The sequence below is a fragment of the Pogona vitticeps genome, chromosome 4 (assembly GCF_051106095.1).
Source record: "Pogona vitticeps strain Pit_001003342236 chromosome 4, PviZW2.1, whole genome shotgun sequence".
Lineage (NCBI taxonomy): Eukaryota > Metazoa > Chordata > Lepidosauria > Squamata > Agamidae > Pogona > Pogona vitticeps.
In genome coordinates, this window is record NC_135786.1 from 179,177,027 (window position 1) to 179,199,215 (window position 22,189).

The 22,189-nt window shown below is 39.7% G+C and overlaps 1 protein-coding gene across 4 annotated transcripts in view; it reads left to right on the forward strand.

Annotated features, from left to right (window-relative positions):
* SPIRE1 (spire type actin nucleation factor 1) overlaps nucleotides 1-22,189 on the forward strand; it is a 113,095-nt gene that overhangs the window by 1,136 nt on the left and 89,770 nt on the right. For all 4 annotated transcript variants that reach the window (XM_072998786.2, XM_072998788.2, XM_072998787.2 and 1 more), the window contains exon 2: nucleotides 13,068-13,102. In XM_072998786.2, coding sequence (XP_072854887.2) covers nucleotides 13,068-13,102 — 35 coding nt within the window. The remainder of the gene's footprint in view (nucleotides 1-13,067; nucleotides 13,103-22,189) is intronic.

Consider the following 22,189-nt stretch of genomic DNA (forward strand, 5'->3'; position numbering starts at 1 on the left):
GATGTATACAGCAGTTCTGAGTCTGCAGGGTAGCTTAAGGAACTTGAGCAGATGCCTTGATTTATGCTATTGTATTTTCCATTTTTAATACAATGACAGGGGTAATGGGTTCTATAAGTCAGTCTGTTTGACTAAAGAGACAGTATCAGAAAGATAGGATATGTTGGTTTGTTTGTATATTTACCAGAATTGCTCTAGCTCCTTGTCTAAGTGAGAGTTTTCTCTGCTTCTGCTCAGAGAAGGTCTGTAGAAATGAAAAGGATGCAAAACAGCTCATGTAGGTCAGCATGGGAATAGAGGAGGGCCCTGCAAAGCAAAACAAAGAGAGCAGCTGTCAGAGCCTCAGCATGCTGTTTGCAGGAGGTTTTAGTATCTGTTGGCTTTTTGTCTTTGTTTACCCAAAACAAGAGTGCTATCTGAAACCAAGTTATTCAGGAATAAATTCTGTTGACTTGACATCTTAAGCCTGTAGTTCTGCATTTGTTTGTAAGATCATTTTATATAAAACACAGATTGAAATACATTTTGAATAGAAATCAAACATTTTATTTGCAGTCATTAATAAAGGAAATATAAACTATATAATTTATACAGGGAATAAAATGGGGCTTTGTGAATTCTTCTCTCCTTGAAGTATATATTTTGTGCAATATATTAAACAGATTCAGTAGTTATGTATATTCTGCACTTTATGTACATGAGTAATGTAATTGTATATTACCTAATCTTATAAGTGTTAGCCTGTGCCTTCCAATGGCTCTAAATATACCCACTGCCTCAAACATACTCTCTAGCAATAAGCAGATTATGCTTGTAATTTTACAACAAACTATTGCATACAAAAAGTGACACATAGCTTGCATCATATAAATCCTAATTTTGCTCTGCATTTCAAATGAGTATAATAGAACATGAGAAAATGTTAATATGCAAGAATAAAGAAAAGTAAATTGAATATGAATTGAATTTCATGGTACGGAATTTCTGTAATTTGTTGCTGTAGGGAGCATAATAGGAAAATATACTGTTTTGTTTAGTCCACCTGGTATTTCCTGCTGGATTGTCCATACTCTCTTTTAGAAGTGTTGTTCACAGCATATTCTATAATGTTGCCCTAGATCAGTAATTTGTCTGCATAGTATTGTATTTTAGACAGGCGAAGGATTTCTATGACATTTCACATTTTTTCTGCAATCCACATTTGAACCCATAAGGAACTTCAAGCATGTTTATGAGTAATCTGGCCTTTCTTCCCAAATTACTCATAAACATTTTCAAACCCACCCAGAACCTCAGACATAGGCTGCAGAAACTAATATGACATGTCATAGAAATCCCCTGCCACGTGATGTAGCGGGTTTTCCTATTTACTTTAGCCTTCCTGTGAGACATGGCTCCAAAAGGGTGGTGGGTTTAAAAATCAGTAGCATATACAAATGAGAACATTTTCCAAACCAGCTGCTTGTCTCCTTATATTTCCTTTCTGATCTACAAGCCAACTTGAAGTGAAAGAAAACTGCAAGTGGGAGTTAAAATTCCTTACCTGCATCCTATTTTCATGTTAAAAATATTCTATCTTGATAATTAGAGAAGATCCAATTTTATACACACATCTGCTCCTGTGGATTTAGACTGATATTCCTTGTAGTTTAGTAGAAATAGCACAGCAGACATGGATAGGAGTAACAGTTATCATGTGATCTACTCATAGAAACTCAAGTTCAAGGTTGGACAATACCTTTACAGGACCACTAAAAAGTTACAAATAAGAGACACTTTCAAGTTGTCCAGAACACTTAATCAGGTAAAGATGGTATAAAGCCAAGATGTCTAGTAAAGAGGGTACTTTTAAAAAACAACTAAAAACTTTGATGTACCGGCAGGCCTTCCCGTTTATCAACTCCTGATCCCCCTTCCTTCTACTTCCTCAGTTCTGTCCCATCTTGTCGTAACCTTTCCTTTGTATAATTATTTTAACTGTATTGTTGTTGTTTTATTGTTGTAAGCCGCCTAGAGTAATCTTAATTGATTAGATAGGCGGGATATAAATAAATAAATAAATAAATAAATAAATAAATAAATAAATAAATAAATCTATGCCTCACTGAAAGGCACTTGGCAGATTTGGTGCGGGCAGGGCAAAGCTTTTTATCTGCAAAGGGGAAGAGACTGCAAAAAGATACCTTTGTCATCTCTGTCACACATAAAATCTGAACTCCATTTGGCTTTATTGGATAAGCTGTGGACAACACATCTGGCCCAATGTTTGCCTTAACCCCTAGTTTTATCCCATCTTTACCAATGAAGAATCCTAGAAAACTCAAAAGCTCATCTGATGTGTAACTTTTATTAATCCGATAAAGGTAGTACCTAGCTTCAAACATCTTTCACTCTTTAGTGTTCATCCTGACAATGTTATACAGTGGTGCCCCGCACAGCGAGGTTAATCCGTTCCGGATTAACCTTTGCTGTGGGAAACATCGCACTACGGAACAGAAAAAGGCATTGGAACACATTTAACAGCGTTTAATGCGTTCCAATGCCATAAAATACTTACCGTTGTGCGATGTTTCCCAGGGGCCGGCAGCCATTTTCGCGCCCTCCCCTCGCACAACGAGGGCGCCAAAATGGCTGCCATCAGCTGTCCGGTGGGTCCAAAATGGCCGCCGGAACAGCCGAAAGGGCCCGGGGTGCAGCGTTTTCGCGCCCTTGGTAAGCAAGGGGAGCGCGCGAAAACACTGCCGGAAGCCCCGAAATGGTTGCGCGCAGCCATTTTGGGGCTTCCGCAGCGTTTTCGCGCGCTCCCCTTGCTTACCAAGGGCGCGAAAACGCTGCACCCCGGCCCCTTTCGGCTGTTCCGGCGGCCATTTTGAAGCCGCGGAACAGCTGATCGGCGGGTCGCAAAGCGAAGGTCGGTAAGCGAGCAGCTTACCGACCTTCGTTCTGCGATTTCCCGCCTATACGGGCACCGTTTTGCGATCACATTTGCGATCGCTAAAACGGCCTCGTAGAGCGAATTCATTGCTCTACGAGGCGCCCGTTGTGCGAGGCACCACTGTATTTGACTTCATAGTCCTGTAGGAAGAACAGAGATGATGCCGCTGTGAAGCACGACACACCCACCCCACGAGTGTGACACACCCACCTCTGTGTTGGGATTCTGTTTCTGTTTATTTGCCCTCATCAGGAGTATCTCTGCATTCAAGCACTAATCCAGGTCATGAGGTAGCAGATGGAAGCTGATGATGATTTAGGCTTAGAGATGTGAAAGCCTGGAAAAAGCCTGGATGTCTCTGTTGAGGTTGTAGTCTTTGCACACCTATTTGTGAGTAAGCCCTAATAAATATAAATGTTTTGTAGATAAACACACATGGGCTGTGTTGACACAGTAATCCCATTTCTGCTACTTTTTAACATTGTGAAGGGGCAGAATACTTGTGTACATTTGAGTTGCTAAAAAGAATTTTAATGATCAAATAGCCCCATCTTTTTTTCTAAGGAAGGTTTTATCTCTCAGTCAGAACATAAATTTCCACAAACAAATTGTGCAAATGGAGGCAAACACTGCTGAGTAAAATAAGGTAGCTAATTCAAACAAGTAAGCTACGCATAATACAGCAAATGAAAATAAATAAACCTCGGAATGCTTACCAAATGTGATTGGAGATGACTGAAATACTGTTGCTTAGCATAGTAAGTCAAGTAGGCCTGTTGAATCAGTAGGGATTTGGTGAGTCAACTCATCTATCAATTCCATTGATCAAAATTAGCCTACATGAGTTGTGACTTACTACACTAAAGTAAGTTGCAACTCGAATAGGCCTAGTTGAATCAGTGGAAGTTACAGAGGAGTTGACTCATCAGATTCCCACAGATTCAGTGGGCCTACTGTAAGCAACAGAATTTCAGCCGATACATTTCCACAATTATGGTAATAGACTGGAATGTGAACATGAAATAACATGTAGTCAGTTATCCTCTCTTGTCTATTTTGCTCAAAAGTCATCTCCAGTTCTGTCTTTGAATCTCACAAGGAGGTAATTCTACAATCCAGTTGTTCAAGTCTGTGTGTGAAAGTAAACTCAGTAGATTGCTACTGAAATCTAAATTAAAATATTCAAAGTTAAGAGTATATATACACAAATTGGTTAATTGCAAGAAGATGAAGTACAAATCCTGGCCTCATCACTCCCTTTAATATTGGTCTTGGGTCTTGAGAGAATAAGATCAGAAACAAAGTGGAACTAGTGAAAAATGTATCAGTGTACTGTAGTGGACTCTGAAGTGTCCAGAAGTATAAAATACTTGAAAGAGTGTTTATATGTGCATACATAGTTTAAGACAGCGATTCCCAACCTTGGGTATCCCAAATGTTCTTGAACTGCAACTACCAGAAACCCTGGGCAGCAGGTCTAGTGGCAAAGGCTTCTGAGAGCTGCAGTCCAGGAACACCTGAGTTACCCATGATTTTGAACCATTGGTGTAGGGAAACCTGAGTTTATATAGTGACCTTCAGAAACTATGGGATTAGCTGGCAAAAACAAAAACTACACATACTTTGGGATAAGGACGTGAAGACTGAATTGGCCTGCAGCTTTTTAAGTGTCCTGAACAGGCCATGCCTAGCTGACTAGAATCTTCACAACGGTATTTATGCTATATAAATGAGGTGCAACATTTTGTTATTGCTGTAGTTACGTCATATTGCAATAGAATAAGGTTGAAATCTTCACAAGATAGCACCATACATGTTGTCAGCTGAGAGCTTGTACAATAAGGAACATGCATTCTATCTGTGAGCCAGAGGAGCAAATTGTTCCAGTGTCTTGACTTTCATTGTTTGTCTCTTTGTAAATAATTACCTTGCATTAAATTTGAAATATGTTGTTGCTGCTGTAAAAATACCTTATACAAAACCTCAGTGTCCAAAGATGGAGAATTAAGTAACTGCTTTTTAACTAGTTCTACATTAAAAGGAACCATAATTAAAAGGCTAGTTTAGTGTTTTAGTTTTTTCCCTAAATATTATTTATTGATCATCAGTTATTTTTCTGCGTGGTTTGAGCAACACAAATTGTTATATAAATAAAAACAGGGCAAAATAGATGGTTATTGCAATGTATTTAGGAGTAATCATAGCTATATGTTGTTCCACAAGTGAAAGATTCTTAATAAAGTAATATTTCTCCAAAACATACAGAATGCATATGCAGATGTCTAGTAAAGAGGGTACTTTTAAAAAACAACTAAAAACTTTGATGTACCGGCAGGCCTTCCCGTTTATCAACTCCTGATCCCCCTTCCTTCTACTTCCTCAGTTCTGTCCCATCTTGTCGTAACCTTTCCTTTGTATAATTATTTTAACTGTATTGTTGTTGTTTTATTGTTGTAAGCCGCCTAGAGTAATCTTAATTAATTAGATAGGCGGGATATAAATTAAATAAATAAATAAATAAATAAATAATACAGAATGCACGGACAGCGAAAATGGCTGCGCTGTGGAGGATCTTTGCTGGACAGTGAGTTTGAAGCCCCCAGGAACGCATTAATCGGGTTTTAAAGCATTTCGATGGGCTTTTTAAAATCGCATGACGATGTTTTGGTTTTACAGCTATTTTCGTGGAACGAATTAACGTCGTCATGCGAGGCACCACTGTAGTGTTAAAGTATATTTTGAGGTAAATATATATAATCTCTCTTTTTCTCCTGAGTCCTCATATTCCACTTTCAATTACAAAAATAATGAGAAATACCTTCAGATTAATTGCTTGTTAGTAGTCTGAAGAGGTGACAAATTTTTACTTGAAGCAAGAGATGTAGGTAAAGGTACTAAAATCCTAAAAACTCTAGTATGAAAATATTTGACTTCCTTTCCTTAACCTTCTAGTTATTAACACTGATAATGGTCAGAATCTTGTTCTGCAACTTTACACCACACAAATTAGATGACATCATCACCCTACATTCATCTTGGGGAGAATTAAAAGGTGCCTATTCCCCACCCAGGATCTTTAGGGATCCCTTTCATCTTGGGGAAATCTGTCAGAGCTATGGAACAGAGGGAACTCTTTAATGCCCAGAAATCAGCAGTGGCCATAGATGAGAACATCATCAAAGTTGCACTGATACAATGCATCTTTCTCATTGTACAAGATCTCTGAGCAACAGGATTCTGGCCTGTGTCATATAAGAGTGTACAGACTTATAGAAATTTCTGTTTTTTTCACATATTGATTAATCTTTTATTATGTGGTGATTGGGGAAATCAATTTTGAACAATTACTGCACATAATATAATTTCCATGCTTTTTCTTTAGCTACCTTTCTTCAGTTATGATTGTAATTCCTAAAGCAGTTGTAAAACATTTTCCTCCCTTTAGCCTGACTTTGAAGGATATAAGTTGTTGCTAAGGAGGGTGATCTGTTATGGAACTTCAAAAAGGGTTTAATGATTATTAGTCATTTTTATTTAATAGTGCAAAGAACATAGCTTTTGCTGGACGGAATTACATTCTCTCACTGAAAATACAGGTGTATAGCTTGACTGTGCTTGTGGATTTGTCCCTGAGCCTGGATGCTCAGGTTTGGGTGGTGGCCAGGAGTGTCTTTGCACAGTTAAAACTTGTGTGATTTCCCTTAATGACTGGCTATCTGAGGAGTTTTTAAATGGACTGTCATGCCTGTTGTTTTTGATATTGATTTTGTTTACCAATTTTAGTGTGGTATTTGATTCTTTTTAAATATTTGTATACTTACTGTTTTTAATTTTTAAATATTGTCTTTTAATTATGTAAACCACTTTGGGTCCTTTTTAAGGAGAAATATGCAATAAAAATATTTTAAATAAAATAAATAGTAAAATACCTTGTTAGAATTGTACAATTAATTTTTATTTCAAAAACATTTAAAAACACTTTTAGAAATTGCTTGAAAACAAAAGCAATTATGGTCAAATAAAGTTTGAAGTAGTATTATTAGTTTTTGGCTTTTTAAAAAATTTAATGTGACATAAAACTTGTAAGGAAATCATATACAGAAAAAGAAGTTTAGTTCTCACCTCCAGACTTTTTGGGGACATGGAAAAGAGAAAACCTCTCTTTTTTGCCAGGTGATTAGTTTCCATCCTGCATAGTGGTCCCAAAATTTCCAGAATCACACTTAAAAAAATTATTGAGAGATCCTTACGCCTTCTCTCCTCTCTTTTACCATCATCCAGTACCATTCAGCAACAATAAGAAAAGTTTGTACAATAGGACCACAATATCAGCAAGGATTGATCCCAAGCCCACCCCCATGGATGCCAAAAAGCGCGAATACAGAAACCCTATATACAGCATAGTCTCTGGTTCCATCTAGTTTATGGTAATACACTTTTATAATACAGCTATGAAACACACATTTATTAGGTTTTTACTACTTTCAGGTGGCAGATAAATGAAACTGTGGGTATAGATCCCATGGATATGGCGATCCTGCTGTCATTTAAAATTAAAAATAAATAACCAAAATTTAATGGTCAGAATTCTATTAGGATTTTATTCTGCAGTGATAGAGATTGCATAAGTGAAGGTAAGAAATTGCAGCTAATTAATGGGGTCTCTAGCCAAAAGAGTTTGTTTCAAGTTTAAAATAAATACAAATAGTATTCTTGAGTAGCACTAAATGCTAGTAACAATATTAATCATAAGCATTTGGGGGGAAAATCCAAAATTCAGTTTTAAGAGTTTTTGTGAAGGTCACCAGAGAGGGGGCTAGGCAAAGACAAAGCCATGGAGTGACCTCGAAGAAGGCCCAGTTGCTTGTTTTCTCCCTCTGAGCCTCCCTCTGGGTTAAATGCCAGCAGCTGTCCAGCCTGGGTCATGTGGGTAAGATGGGCAGTCCCTGTTGGAAGTAGCATTCTAACCAGGTACTGAAGTACTAAACTGTTTAGGGCAAATATATTGGCTGAAATCCTTTTTCTTTCTTTGCAGAAATACATTTTGTATACTTTAACCAGTTTTTATTTTGTAAAGAAGGCTCAGAGATTAATCCAGGTGTACACTCACACTGCGAACCTTAGTTTTCATGCAGGGTGTAATCCTATGTAGCTCAGTATGAGCCCTTGTTACGTTATCTGCCCCTTGACTGACTAGGAGCACTGCTATCTTCTGTCTCCTAAGACAGCAGTCCCCAACCTTTTTGGGACCATGGACTGGTTGGGGGGTGCAGGCTCTCTGTGTGGGGGGCAGGGCATCCTCGCGCTCGCTGGTGGGTGTATCACAGTTGTGGGTGGGCATGTTGAGCTCACAGAGGGGCATCATACTCATGTGCATGGGGCAATATGCCCCTCCGCAAGTGCAACACGCCCCTCTGCGAGTGTGACGTACCCCTCCGCGAGCATGACACGTCCCTCCACGAGCATGACATGCCCACTGTGCATGCGCGGGAGGCTGAGATCTGTCTCTAAAGGCCAGTTCCAGGAAGCCCATGGACTGGCACCAGGCTATGGACCAGGGGTTGGGGATCCCTGTCCTAAGATACTACTATGTATCTCTGATATCTCTAGTAGCCCATACAGTACCATTATGTGTCAAGCCCACTGTGGCTTTGATAGATAGAAAATTACAGTGATATAATTCAAGATAGAGGAGACTGGTTATTTGCATAGTCCAAGAATTCTCCATCAGTAGGGCATGTCTTCATGCACGTCTTATCAAGATTTTAGGGAAGCTGTATGTAGTTTTAAAAAATTAGTCAAATGTTATATTTTTACCTGGAAAGCCAAGAATAATTAATATACCTATTGCTTTCTTAATATGCAGTCTGCTTTCTCATTCTGTGACATATCATAGTGCTATGGTGTAGATTCATTTCAGATTTAAAATGTATGGAAGTTATCATAGTGCACTGCCCTTACTAGTTTCTGCCATTCCGCCAGCATTTAAAAAACCTAATATTTTTTCTCAGTGATAATACTGTGTATGGGTAGGGCAGTGTCTAACTATTTCTCCTAATCAAAAACTTCATATTTTCAATTTCTAATAAAATTATTGGAGAGACAAATTTGAAGGGGGCACAAGCTTTTTATGTTTTACCAAAAGGGGGCATACATTTTAAAAATTTGACAAATACCAGTGTATGTGTTAACTGCTGTTATGATAGTAATTATGGTTGCTTCCCTTGTTCTTAAAGAACTGTTACTGTTATTGTTTTTAAATTTGTAAACCGCCCAAAGTAGACCTTTGGTCCAGATGGGTGGGATAGAAATTAATTAATTAAACAAACAAACAAACAAACAAACAAACTGCATAATGGGTAGGCCTGAGTAATAATAAATCTGTAATATAAGAAACTGAGTAGGCCAGAATTACGGTAGCTATCATGGGCTCAGGAGTCAAGGAAAGCATCTTACATGGGTAATTTATGTTTCTTTGTAAAGTGCAACATTTGTAGATACTGTATTTGATAAGTGTTATTCCTTTTACATGCTTCAAAAAAATTTCCAGCCCGGCTTGCAACTGTGATATATGTAATAGTCATTGTGCCATTTGAACATGCCCTTATAGTGCAGCATCAAATGACCTAAATATTGTTTACATAGAATTGATTTCATTGATACATCAACTTGAGTGAAAAAGAACCCAATTATTTCAATCTGTATTTTGCATTTGTATACTGCAGCTGAAAGACAGCAACTTCCTGAAGCTACTGATTAGATACCTAAGATTTGTATTCAGATCTATTAGTTATCTAAGGAAGAAATTATCTGTGAATTAGATGTACACACGATTTTGTTTGGCATAATTTTTCATAACTTGCATATAAAAGATATTGGAATTCAATGTGTGTTTCCAATGAATGTGTGTTTCCAATGAATGTAAGATTTTGATATAGAGAGGAAAATGGAAGGGAGTAGAAATGAGGAAAGAAAGTAGGAGAGGCCTGTGCTTGCATTCTTTATAGATAATTCTGTTGAAGTTGAATTATAAATTTGTATGACTCAAGTGTAAAAACTTCAGTCTGCAAACTAGCAGGTCAGATATATTATGTCATCACCTCCTGGAAACGGGAAAAATAAAAGCACGGCTAGAATTAAAAAGTACATTGAAAAACATATAATGTTGAGTCTTGTAAAATATCAGCATTAATCTTATGAATTTAAGGGCAAACATCAAGAAATCTACCAGTTATGGAGATTGCCCTCTCTTCTGGGTTGAAAGCATCTCTGTGCATGAAAGCATGGGGTGGTATATAGCTCATATTTCTTCCTTCAACTCAGCAACTAGTGATGAGCATATTGAGGTTCTCCTGTCCTTCTCAGTCCCTTTTATCATTAAACATTGTCTAGTAGTGCTTGAAAAGGTGCTTGTGTCCACAAGTATAGCCTTACTCTTCTGAATCCAAAATGATTTGAGCAGGGATGGTTGGATGGGACAGAAGAATATTGTGACCTGAGAACTGACTAATGCAGGACTATGCTGGGAAAGCAAGTAAAAAGGTTGGTGTGCTGGATATCATTAGTATTTTGAAGAATAACTAGAATGTTGGGTGAAAGAAATGGACAAAGAAACAAATAAAGAAGTGTGACGTACACCCGTGCTGGCGATGTTTCTTCTTTCTCTCGCTGCCACCTTTTATCCACAATGTAAATAATGTTACTCTTACACTTGCTGCCAACAACAGAATTAGTTTTATTAAAGGGTATGAAAGGGTAACTCAGAATCACAGATGGTCTTTATTCATTTTCATTAGATCACAATCATTGAAATATTATATTGTATGTTTCACACTAGATCACTTCTTGTTTACTTATTTTCAATTTAACCAGTTTATATTTATTAGTAACAATTCTCTATCTCTATCTCTGTCTCTCTGCAAACCTCACTCCTCCTCCTCTCTAACTCTCCAGCTGACTAACTGACAAACCTCTGCCTCTCCTCTCCTCTCATTGGCTTATGCACATGAGGTTCCGCTGTGTAACAAATTCTAGTTTACTTTGAGCCAACTGTTCCATAGTGTAACCTCCCTCAAATAATTGTGAACTGGATGGCTTGATTTCCCATAAGATTGTGTAAATCTTTTGGCATCTTTCTGGGAGTACTTCTGCTGTCCTTTAGGCTCAATAGAGGGCTTCTCTCAAAGAACTTCACCTCCCAGGAAGCACCACAGGAGATTCCTTTTCTAAAAACAAATCAGCCACAGGAAACAGAAAGGCTGGAGGATCCTAATAATGCAGATAAATCACTCGAAAGCCCTTCTCTACAGTGGACAAACTGACAGGTGTGCTGGTTTAGGTTTCTAGCAGTAATTTATGAAATTCTTGAAGAATTCTAGGAAATGAAGTGAAAAAATCCAAAATAGCACACCCTTGAGAGCTATGATTAAGTCCTCCAAACTACAACTATGATTAAGCCCTGGCATCTTCTTTCTTACAAGATAGGAACAGCAGCACTTGATATAATCAAATGAAGGATAAAGAAAGCAGATGATAGGTAAAGCTCTAGAAAAGAGATTTAGTCCAGCAGTTTAGTTGTAAGTTGCAGTCTAGTGCATACTTACTTGGCATGAAGGCCCATTGACAAAATATAACTGGTCAGGTGTAAACAATGAACCATCATGACAACTGATGATCTCTATAATTTTTGTTGTGGGGTGGAGGGAGATATAGTTTTGTGTTATAGATATAACAGTTTTATTCTGCACGGAGCTTTTGTATTTTAATTGTTGAGATGTGTTTTTTTTTTAAAAAGAAATATTTAACAACAATAAAAAAATAAAAATCATTATCGTAATTTCAGCAAGGATTTGCAAGCAGTTGACTTAGTGACCCTGGCACAAATAGTGAAAATACATCTGACTATGGTAAATGTAGCTGTTTTTCATCATTCATTCGAACATACTGAAGTTTAGTTGTCTATTTGGAGTACTTTCCTCAGCTTTTTAATGTCTGATGGGCCTTCCATCTTCTTTCTTAAATAATTCTTAAATAAATATGTAAAAGTGGTGAAACACGTTGTTTGAAAGTGAGTGGGATAACTCCAGACAGGCTGCTGCCTAGGCTCCTTAGCCCCTGCAGTTATCACAGTGAATGTTAACAGTCACTTCTCTATGCTTTTTTGCACTCTTCCTCCACTCTCTTCCCTCCCCATGTTGCTTTCTACCATGCCACTGATCATTTAGTTCAGGGGAAGGCAAAGGGGAATGAGGTGCTTTCCTATATATGTCTAGCCCAGTGATTCTCAAACTGGGATCCCCAGATGTTTTTGGACTGCAATTCCCAGAAGCCTTCAGCACTTGCTGTGCTGGCCAGGATTTCTGGGAGCTGCAGTCCAAGAACATCTGGGGACCCCAGTTTGAGAACCACTGGCCAACCCATTTTTTGAACTTCCTTTTAAAAGCAACAGTCCTGGCTTTGCCTAGAGACACGATAGCTGCTTTGAGAAGCTGGTGGTTTGGTTTTTTATTTATATAGAGAGCTTCATCAGAAATGACAAGAACCACACACATGGTTGTCGTGTCCAGATGAAGTGGAGGTTCAGCAAGGAGCAAGGAAAAGCAATCTGGCAATCTTTGTGAGTGGAGTGGTGTGATTTGCATCTCCCTGCCTCAGCCTTCCATTTGAAGCAACTTCTTCACTCTGCCTAATGGCGGTGCTGTCCTAACTGGAGGTGTCTACACAGATAACAAGAGAATGTATGCTAATAGCTATATTAAAAACTAGAATGGAGAATGGTGATCTAGGTCAAAACTGAGACCAGCAGAAATGTTGGCTTTGTGAGGAAGTCATGACAAGCACTCCTGGTGGGCTGTCTGCACCCCCAACATAGTCCCTGTATGGTAACTTACTTACAAGCCACATCTTCAGCTGCAGACATTCTCTGTTGTTTATCTGCCCACTTACTCATACATGCAGAGATTTACAACAGGGTGTGTTCAAACTTAGGATTTAGGTGAATACTTTTAAGTGCTGCTGTGTACACTGAAATGGTCTTCAATCTCCTATTAAGTTATTTGCAGAGAACACAATTAAGATTTTCTATTCTTATATGCTTTAAAGTAAAAATAACCTCTTTTTTTTAACCTTTCAGGTAAATCAGAACATCCCCACTGTCCAGAAACAGAGGTAAGAGCAACCTATTGATGTTTCTTCTCTTCCTTCCTTATTTTATATTGAGAATTCCAGGGTAATTTTCTATGGTTTTCTAAAAGCTTTTATTAATTATAGTAGTGCCAGAGAAAGCCTTTTGCCACAGGGAAAATATGTTATTTAAAGACAGCAGTACAGTATGTTAGCACGCAGTTTCTGAATAAAGAATAGAAAAAGGTTTCAGAAGCATAAAAAGAGCCCATCTGAATCAGAGCAAAGGTCTATTGAAGCAGTGGGTCAGCTCTCAGAATGGCATGGGCAAGCAGGAGAAGGATTTCCAATATACTTTTTATGATGGCAGCAGATTTGAAGAGGAAAATATATATCTCTGTGTATAAATATTAAGACCTGAGTAACAGTTCAGTTCTACTTATAGAAATATGAACAACAAGCATGGCTGCCCTGTCATGTTTTGTTTTATTAATCTACAGATATAGGCTGTAGTCTTAAACACATTCACTAGAAAGCCCACTGAATATAATAGGATTTACTTTTGAGCAAATATGTCTAGTTTTGCACTGTTGATGAACACTTGTAGGTCTAAAATAGATAGGTAATACATTGATATGATTATTAGTAAATAGAATTAAGACAAATTTTAGATTTATTTTAGTCTTCATCATATTCAAAATATTAAAATGTCCTTATTACAGATTGCCAGAGATAATTGGGGTTGACTTCTGTTCCTTATTTTGTGCAAAAGGTTTCTTATTTAGTATCACCTGTTAACCTTTTCACTTAAGGAACAGGCGATAAGCCAGCATAAAATGAGAAGCAAAATTAAGTTTTGTGTAATTATTAAAGTATATCTTTAATAAAACTAATAAAACTATTTTTATTTAAATTTAATACACCGACTTTTCTTCAGTATTTATAGAATCAACATTCTCCTTTGCTTTTGAAATAAATACTTCTAATGTTGCAAATAGCCAAGGAAATCCACACAAACAATTTAAGGATCCAGTTGGAAAGAATGGATGAAATGCCTGACTGCTAAAGGAATCTCCAACCATTATTTCTCTCTTTAAAAATGTGAAGTCTAACTATAAACACCATTCACTACGCAAGATAATTTAGGTAGTACTTTTGTGTTTATCCATGTTCAAAAATCTTTAGGAACAGAAGACTGAAGTTCTTTTTGAGAAAGAGTAGAGGAATAATATCTAAGCACTACTTCTCTTTCTAAAGGTTTCTCACATAATTGTAGGTTAAAAATAGAAACAAATACAGTGGTGCCTCGCACAGCGAGGTTAATCCGTCCCGGATTAACCCTCACTGTGTGAAACATCGCTGAGCGGTAAGAAAAAAGCCATTGGAATGCATTAAACTTAGTTTAATGCGTTCCAGTCGGCTGATTTACTCACCGTTCAGCGAAGTTTTTCAATGGCCGGCAGCCATTTTCGCGCCCTCCCCTCGCTGAACGAGGGCGCGAAAACGCTGCGATCAGCTGTCCGGCGGGTCCAAAATGGCCACCGGAACAGCCGGAAGGGCCGGGCGCAGCGTGTTTGCGCCCTTGGTAAGCAAGGGGAGGGCGCGAAAACGCTGTGCACAGCCATTTCGGCTGTTCCGGCAGCGTTTTCGTGCCCTCCCCTTGCTTGCCAAGGGTGCGAAAACGCTGCGCCCGCCCCTTTCGGCTGTTCCGGCGGCCATTTTGAAGCCGCGGAACAGCTGATCGGCGGGTCGCAAAGCGAAGGTCGGTAAGCGAACCGCTTACCGACCTTTGCTCTGCGATTTTCGCCCATTGGGGCCATCGCTCTGCGATCGCATTAGCGATCAAAAAAGCGTCACCGTAGAGCGAATTCATCGCTCTACGGTGCGCTCGTTCTGTGAGGCACCACTGTACAGTGGTGCCTCGCAAGACGATGTTAATACGTTCCGCGGAAATCGCTGTCTTGCGAAAACAGTCTTGCAAAACCGAATTTCCATAAGAATGCATTGAAAATTAATGCGTTCCTAGGGGAATTTTTTTTAAAAAAAAGGAAATTAAGGGGTAGGGAGCTGGGGAAGCACCATGGGAGGACTGGCGGGGGGTCCCCTCCCCGCGATCACCAGCTTTGGAGGTCCCCCACCAGTCCTCTGATGGTGCAGGAAAAGCCTTTGAAGTGCTCTAAAGCGGGTGCGGGTGGTTTGGGGGCACCCCTGCCAGGGCTCTGATGGTGCAGGGGAAGCCATCAGAACCGTGGCGGGGGTGCCCCAAAACCACCCACACCCGCTTTAGAGCACTTCGGAGGCTTTTCCTGACTGTGCAGGAAAAGCCTCCAAAGTGCTCTAAAGCAGGCGCGGGTGATCGTAGTGCAAAAAAGCCCCATTGGAACCATCATTTTGCGATGGGTAAATCGATCGCAAAAAACCCATTGTAAAGCGATTTTGTCGTAAAGCGGGGCAACCGTCTAGCGAGGCACCACTGTATATGAATTAAAAATAGCCGTGCCCCGCTTTACGATTGCCACGTTTGACGATGAATCCGCTTGACGAGGTTTTTGTGATCCCTTTTGCGATTGCAAAACGATGGTTTGAATGGGGTTTTTCCGCTTTGCGATGATCGTTTCCCTGCTTCGGGAACCGATTTTTGCTTTACGATGATCAAAAACAGCTGATTGTTGAGTTTCAAAATGGCCACCAGCTGAAGAAAATGCCCGCCCCGCTGTGCTTAGGGACGGATTCCTCGCTGCACAGGCACTGAAAATGGCCGCCCCTATGGAGGATCTTCGCTGGACGGTGAGTTTTCAGCCCATTGGAACGCATTGAACGGGGTTCCAGTGCATTTCAATCGGCTTTTTTATTTCGCTTTACGACGTTTTCACTCTACAGCGATTTCGCTAGAACAAATTAACGTTGTAAAGCGAGGCACCACTGTATAGACTTAGAATACCTATGTAAGAAGAATTTCCATGAAGAATTGAAGCAAATAGGCAGTATGTTTTAAAGAACTAAAGTATGGAATGACCCTGTCTCCTCGGGTAAGCCTCAGCAGCTTTAAACATTTTCAGGATACATTCACTAGAATCTGCTGCTGTCAGGTTGCAAAACTTCCTTTTGCTGTAAGTAAGGTAGGTTGGCCCCGTGCCTACTGCCATTTTGTCAGGTAGCAAAGACCATTTTCTTTCAGATAGGCCTTTGGCAACTGAATGGAGTGAAGAGAAAGGAGACTTTAAATGATAGAGCACATATCTCTCTGATGTGTTTGTAATGTTTTAAAATTTTTAAATAAGTTATATACCAACAGTATGTAATTGTATTTTAATATTGTAGCTTGTTGTATTCTTAGTTGCATTGATTTTGAAATAATATTTAAGCCTTCTCTTTTTCCTGGATTGGGAAAGGGAAACAGACAGAATACATATGATATGAAATGGAATAAAATAATAATGTTATGTCCATGTTTCCGATTCAAAGTAAGTAAGTAAGTTTCAAAGAGAAAGATGATTTTGAAACATTCTTCAAAAGGGTAAAAAATATTCTAGTAACTGCTAGTGTGACCACTGTTGATGGTCTCTCAATAATGGTGTAGAAGCCTATTCTGTATGTTACCAGCAATAAGACAATGAAATGTATGCTGTTGTGTACGGTCACTCTCTTGAAATTAGAAAAAAAGTGGCGGCCAAATGCAGCAAGGAAAATTATTAAGACAATGGCAGGAGCAATAATGGTATTTGTGAAACTCCCACATCAGTCTTTTTGTCTTGAAGCCACTTATAGAGTCAAGCAGTAAGAGTCAGTTCATTTAGTCATGTACACATTACTGTCTACATGCTGCACATCTGTTTCATCAGATATGGAGATGTAGGGCAAAGTACCATATTTTTTGCTCCATAAGACACACTTCCCCCCCCAAAAGTGGAGGTGAAGTCTGTGTGTCTTATGGAGCGAAGGTGGGTATTTCGCCCCCACTGGCCCCGTGGGAGGGAGCCTCCAGGACCCTTGCGGGGCTCCCCCCACCCCATGGGGCCAGCGTGGGTGAAATCGTCAGCTTCCAGGACCTTTTCTGAGCCTTTCAAGCCTCAAAAAAGGTCCTGGAAGCTGGCGATTTCGCCCACGCTGGCCCCGTGGGGGGTGGGGGGAACGTCGCAAGGGTCCTGGAAGGCTCACTCGGACCATTGCGACGGTCCCCCCACCCCCCACGGGGCCAGCGCGGGCAAAATCACCACCTTCTGGGACTCTTTTGAGGCTTGGGAAGCTTCAGAAGAGTCCCAGAAGGTGGCGATTTCACCCCCTCTGACTCCCGGGGGGCAGGGTGAGTCTCTAAAGGGTCCTGGAACACACCCTAGGACCCTTTGGAGGCTCACCCTGCCCCCCCTGGGCCAGAGGGGGCAAAATTGCCACCTTCTGGGATTCTTTTGAGGGTTGGGAAGCTTCAGAAGAATCCCCTAAGGTGCCAATTTTGCTCCCTCTGGCCCCATGGGGGTCAGGGTGAGCATCCAAAGGGTCCTGGAACCCTAGGACCCTTTGGAGGCTTCCCCCATCCCCCCACGGGGCCAGAGGGTGCTAGGGTGTGTTCCATAAGATGGACCTCTCCATAAGGCTCACCAGATTTTTAGGAGAAGAAAACAGATTATTTTTTCCCTGTTTTCTTCTCCTAAAAATTTGGTGCGTCTTATGGAGAGGTGCGTCTTATGGAGCGAAAAGTATATCCTAAAATAAATCAGAATTGAACAAATTAATGAAGACTTTCCCTTATTTTTCTTTAAATTCCCAAAACTGAAATGATAGAACATGAGTTACACGTCCATGTGAGGGGAATGCTTTGACTGTCCCCAGCAGGCTGTCTCCTTCAGACCTGCTTTCTTGACCTGATGGAGACCTCAGCAGCAGAGCGACCTGAGAGTGCAGAAGGCAAGAGCAGGGCCCCAAGCGGGAGTGAGGAGGCAGCTATACCTGGAGGATGGGGCGGAGGCCAGGATGGTTAGGTGGGACCTGGACTTAAATGGCCGCCTAGAGTGGTCGAAATGAATAGATAGGCGGGGTATAAATACAATAAATAAATAAAATAAAATAAAATAAATAAATGGAAGGAGGAGGAAGAAGGGAGGGAACTCATCTCTCTCAGCAGAAGGGGAGAACTGGGTGGAGGTCTTGGAGAAGCCCTCTTCCATATTCTGTGCCCTCATGAAGGACCAGCAACTGCTGCTTCAGGACCTTTAGACAGGCGAGAGGGCCTGCTTCTCTGAGGGTAAAGGATCCATCCAACCTGGGCTCCCACAACAATGACACAGCCTCAATAAGAAATCTGGAGGAAGGATGAACTTCTGGCACTTAGGAGACCTACATCACCCCAGTGCTACCAGTCTTCCCTAAAGGGTATTGGCTGGCTGTGGTCAGTTTTGTGAAATAGACCCCAGCTCCAGACTGGAAATCCTGGGGGCCCAGTGAAAAGAACTTGGGCACAGCCAAGGACCGAGAGCAGTGGGTAGCTAGTAGGGTTAACTGAGCCCCCTAGACTGCCAGGATGAGAAGAGCCTGATATCCCACCGATCCTTGTGTCTATACCCCACTCTAATAAAGATCAGTCTAGCAGTAATAAGTAGTATACCCCATCCACTTCTTAAAAAGCAGTCCATACCAGGAGGGAGAATGGCTTTTATTTAATAGTACTTCTAATCTGACTTTATAGTTTGCTACATTTCATATCTAACCATGTCAAGCCTGGTCATTATCCTTCATGTACATTCAGATGTAACCTGGTATTCAAGAGAGAGAAGGAAAGCTTCCAACATTTGACACATTTACAGTGTAACTATAAATGGGCTGCCATTGTGTGACTTAATATGCCAGGGTATGCAGTGAGCATCATACATCTGTAGTCCTTTTCTCCCACCTTAGAGCTAGTGAAGAAACAAGTCAGGAAGACTTGGTTGGCTATAGCTTCCCATTATGCGGAAAATAGGGCACTGTTATTAACAGCTTATGAATAAATCAGAGTATAAAACCATGGTTTCAAAGCTCGTTTCTGAATCCTTATTTGTTTTGAAGCCATTAATTTAGACTGAAATCTTGCTCACCCAGCTACCCCAGCAGAAGGCTAACAATGCCATCAGAGAGGCAATTTTTCAGAAATTAAGCACTTCCTATTTCAGTCCTGTAGCACCCACTTTCCCCGTGTAATCTCCTGCATCATTTGGAAGCTTTGGGAACTGCAAAACATTATGAGGGAGTCTTTAAATACCAGAAATCACCAACATAGATAATGTCATGCTGGTGGTGATTATTTTTGGTAATTAAATACTACTTTCTCTTTTCCTGCAGCTCCCATGACTTTAGAATGATGGCATACATTGTATGGAAGCTATGGGAGCCATAGGGCAGAAGTAGGAGATATTTAATTACTGAAAAATCAACTCTGCTGATGACATCATCAGCCTTTCACAGGCATAGTTGTAAAACCTATTTATTTTGGTCAATGAGAAGTCATGTTTAATTATGACTCCCTTGTTGTTTCATTTACTTGAAGGAAGAGAACAGTGAATGTATGCTGATGTGTCAAGATTGTGTATCCCACCTTATTAAGCCAGGACACAAATAATCTGAAAGTGGGTTTAGAAATGTGATATAGACATTGAAATATGAAGTTACCAGATATAAAATAATGCAACCTACTATAAATTCTGCTAGGTTATTGTTCTGTATGTGAACATATACATGATGTGATCAGAAAGTGAGACTTATTATTAAAGTAAAAACAACTTAGAGAGAATAAGGTCTTCAAAACTGAAGTTAAAACAACATAGAACTGTTCAGTGTAATGGAAATAAAATGGAGGAAGAGCAGTGTTTCCTCTAATTTTTGGTCCCCTCTATGCCCAAGCCTCACCCATGTGCACGTAGAGTGGGGGAGGTTTCCAGCTGAAACTGTAACTAAACAGGTGCCAACTCCAGCTGCAAGTGCATAGCCCCAATGGAACTCTGAGCGCATAGCTTAGAAGGAACATTGGGGAAGAGTAAAGCTTAGTTTTCATTATTTATAAATTTGTATTATCTTTTTATTTCTATTAGTTTTACAGTACTTTCGTTTTGTGGAAGAGAATGGAATAACAGAGATAGTGAAGGACATTTTCTCCTGTAAAACTGCAGTTTACTATCAAGTTCAAGTCACAACTGATCTATGAAATATTTTAGCCTGACAGATCAAAATAGTGAGGAAGTGCTGTAGACATCCTTTGATTTTATCATATAATGTTATCATTTACAGTGGTGCCTCGCAAGACGATGTTAATTTGTTCCACGAAAAACGTCATCTTGTGAAAACGTCAGCTTGTGAAACGCGGTTCCCCATAGGAATGCATTGAAATCTAATTAATGCGTTCCATGGGGGGGAAATTTTCGTCTTGCGGAAAAAAAGTCTTGCGAAATGTGTTTTCTCATAGAAATGCATTGAGATCTAATTAATGCGTTCCTATGGGCAAAAAAGTCAGAAGAAAGTCAAATAAAAAAACTTTATAAATATCATAGAAAAACATTCGTCTTGCGAAAAAGTGCCCGTTAAAAAATCGTCTTGCGAGTCGCAGACCCAACTGTCAAAAACATTGTCTTGCGAAAAAGCATCTCTTTAAAAAATCGTCTTGCGAAGCATAGACCCAAACATCCTCTTGCGGAAATCGTCCATAGGAAAAACTGTCTTGCGAAGCGCAACAGCGATCACAAAAACTAATCGTCTTGTGGATTAATCGTCCCACGAGGCAATCGCCTTTCAAGGCACCACTGTAGTATTGATTACAATTGGCTACTAACATACTGTACTTTTACAGTATTTCAGGTCAGCACTTTTAGTGATGTCTAGAGGAAATAGAGTGTTCTTCCATTTAATATAAAATGCTTTGGTAACCTGGTGATATGGGACAAATGCAACTTCTCTGTCACAAGTGTGCCTTACCCAATGTTTAAAATGTGTATCTTCTTCCCTGTCCCTGCAATTAACTGTTATTTATTTGTGGCAAATGCACAAATGGGTATCTTTTAGAAAATAGATATTTTCTCTCACCACTATTGTGTTTTTAGTAGATAAGGCTTTTCTGTTTGCTTAAGTTTTGACTATGAATACATGACAAATCCTTTACCCTCCTTTCTTTAAACTAGAGTTGTGTTGCTTTTAAGTGAAATTTAGATTTATCCAGAAATTAGGATTCAAGAAAATAGGCCACACACAATCATTTGATAGTATACTATAATCCTCATATCTAGATTGACAACAAACTAACAGTTCCAAGTGGGTTGCAATGCCATTAATTCTGAAATGACATTTATTTGTGAAAAGGCCTGGAAATGTGTTTTCTGTCACAGTATAACTCAATATGTGACCAGTTGCAAGGGCTACAGAAATAACAGAGCATACCTCTTCCCATTATTCTCTGATTTAATTAGAACTGTCAGTTGTTTATCTTCAGCAATTAGGAAATGTTGCACTTTCAGCTTCATTGGCCAAAGAGATTATTCATCTGTCTTACTTGCCAGGCATCTATTCATCCTATTGCTCTCTCCTACTGCTTTGTTTGCTACTTAGATACTTTCTTTCCTTGGGATATTAGGGATAAAGCAACAGACTGGATTAATGCTGGAAACAGACAACTGCTGGTTAAAATCCATGATTATATTTTAAAAATAGAATTGATTGCTACTTTCCTTGGGAAAATTGACCTTGAATGCACTTTGGCTGTCCATGCAAAGGTATGAAGAGTGAAAGTTTACACATTCTACAAACAGTATTTAATAGTCATGTTTAAATGACTAGGAGAAAATCTTATACAGAAGGAATGAGCTTCATGCAGAGGTTTCGTGCTCCTTTTGTATTAGAAATCTTGTTATGTTTAATATTTCCTTTACAATTTCAAAAATAATCTACTGGTCTTTGAGGGATTGAAAAGTTTGACCTATTTATGCACTTGGTGCATATAAAAACTAACATGCTAACATGCGCTGGATTATGGAGAAAGTCAGAGAGTTCCAGAAAAACATCTTCTGCTTCATTGATTACCCAAAAGCCTTTGACTGTGTGGATCACAGCAAACTATGGCAAGTTCTTAAAGAAATGGGAGTGCCTGACCACCTTATCTATCTCCTGAGAAATCTATAC